Raw genomic sequence first — 2,057 nt, 5'->3', positions numbered from 1 at the left:
GGAAATAAAGGGGAGTGCCGGGGGTGGGAGAGGGGGAGGAGGGGAGGAGGGGTTTGCGACCGAGGGAGGCTCGACCACAGCACCAGTAACCTTGTCTGATGTGATCATTAACCTTTCTGGCAGTTGTCTGAGGTTCGTCAGTAGAATGTGAGGGGAGCCACACAGATACCGCACAGACTATTCCAAGACTGGTTTACGTTGAGAGCTGTTGCTCTACTTTAGTGCGGCAGAAAAATGAGGTTGCAACAATTCCTTTTTGCGTTTCTGCTTTTCGCGATGAGTCTTCTTCTTATCAACGGACAGAGACCAGGTAGGACTTTGATCCATGTGTACCGAGTAACTTGGTTCTGCCTGTTTGGGCCCGTGGGTGGGGGCATGATTATGTTCCTGCTGAAAATCACTTAGGTGTGTTTAGAGGTATTCGTAAGTGTGTAGGATTTCAGGAGTATGTTCTCTCTCCTGGTAGGTCTATTATTTGAATGTTTTAAAAAGTAGGTGGGTTTTAAAATGATGATAAATATTTTGCCACTATTTTTTCTAAATTCAAAGAAAATTGATTCCTTAGCTATTTTAGATACATTGCCCTTATAAGTAAAAAAGAAATAGAACTGTTTGGTCTATTCATTACAGAGGTCAACAAACTTTTACGGATTTTTTAGGTAAAATACAAAATCCAAAGCGGCTGATTAGAAGAACATGTTGCTAGCTGGAGTGGGGCAATGTTAACAATTTGAATTAACAACAGAAAAATCATGTGACAAAATGCAGATGAAATCTTAAAACAGTTATGATAGCTGTTATTTCTAGTTATATAATTACATGTCTTGCTTTAAAAATGCAATTTTTAGTATTACTGTGCTAATAGAGCCAAAAATGTCAAAAATATTTATGGTCAAGATAATATTAATTGGTTTGACACATTTTTCAAAGATGATCTGTGTTGTGTTGTTCTTAACCAACAAGAATTAGTAAGCAGTCATTCTAATGCACTTTTACTTCAAAACCAAATATCTAAGATTTCAAAGCACTGGTGAGTAAAAAAAAATTAGGTTTTCTGACTCAGGAAAAGGCAAACCCACATTTCAATAGAAAGGTGGTAATATTTATTCCAAATACGTTATATTATTCAGTTGGTAATATACTTCTACATTTGGAGCAGAAAAGGGTGCATAACTGGTTAAAAATTCAGTCTCTCCCTTTTAGTTAATCAGAAGTTTGATCACTGAGGTTATTTCAAATGACGTCCCCCGGTTTGCCCTTTTACATAAATAAGAGAAAATGTGCAAATGAGCAATTCAGAAAGCAGCTGACCCCTTCTTACAGTTTATAGCAATTGCTAATCAAACTTTTCTGAACTACAGAACACCTTGGACAATGTTCTTATAAAATATCTGTGATTGATTCATTACATAAGATGAAAGGTCCAAGAGCATTTAGGAAGAAGTCATGTGGAAGGAGGAGGTTACTACTAATAGGTCCTGCTATAAACATGAGCTGTGAGGAATATATTTCGTGTTTTTGCATCACCTTAATTTTTATGTCACAATCACATCTGAACAAGTAGCAAATAATCACAACATAGTTTGGATGCAAAACTTCCCTGCACATTCAAACAACAGTTCATTTTCTGAAAAATGCTAATATTTCCCTTTTTTTCCTCAGCTAATTTGGCAATGAGAAGAAAATCGCACAGACACAACTGCCTTCAGAGGAGATGTGTGCCTCTCCATTCACGGGTGCCTTTCCCCTGAGGTATTTCTGATAGAAAATTGTTTTACTACATCTAGGCAATGTTCCGGATGAGATATAGCAAAGAAGGTCCATTTTTATTTTGTAATATGTGACAATACCTTTAAGGTGATATCAGTTCAAGGGATGCATACTGACAAAACAGTGAATGGCATGATATTTGAGAATTGCTTTAGTCGTTATATGGGACAGATAAAGTAAATGTAGGAAAATCTTGATAATTGTCATTCTGAGTGATAGTATGGGGATTACTACTATTGTTCGTGTTTAGCAATTTCATAATTGAAAAATCAGGTATCAAGAGAATA

The 2,057-nt window shown here is 36.5% G+C and overlaps 1 protein-coding gene across 1 annotated transcript; it reads left to right on the top strand.

Moving 5' to 3' along the window:
* The first annotated feature begins 234 nt into the window (after positions 1-234).
* APELA (apelin receptor early endogenous ligand) lies at positions 235-1,751 on the top strand. Its single transcript, XM_028104313.2, has 2 exons — positions 235-310; positions 1,663-1,751. The coding sequence occupies exons 1-2, from the start codon at positions 235-237 to the stop codon at positions 1,749-1,751; spliced, it is 165 nt and encodes a 54-aa protein (XP_027960114.1).
* The last annotated feature ends 306 nt before the right edge of the window (positions 1,752-2,057 follow it).

Source organism: Eumetopias jubatus, unplaced genomic scaffold (assembly GCF_037043125.1).
Source record: "Eumetopias jubatus isolate StellerSeaLion01/CBP00866 unplaced genomic scaffold, mEumJub1_p1.0 scaffold_2, whole genome shotgun sequence".
Classification (NCBI taxonomy): domain Eukaryota; kingdom Metazoa; phylum Chordata; class Mammalia; order Carnivora; family Otariidae; genus Eumetopias; species Eumetopias jubatus.
The sequence above is the reverse complement of the archived record's forward strand: the minus strand, read 5'-3'. Positions and strand labels throughout refer to the sequence as shown.

Bases quoted from the DNA above. Each gene is read 5' to 3' on its own strand.
- APELA (XM_028104313.2), top strand. From the start codon at position 235: ATGAGGTTGCAACAATTCCTTTTTGCGTTTCTGCTTTTCGCGATGAGT. The intron at 311-1,662 runs GTAGGACTTTGA...TTTTTTCCTCAG, and splicing joins TATCAACGGACAGAGACCAG to CTAATTTGGCAATGAGAAGA.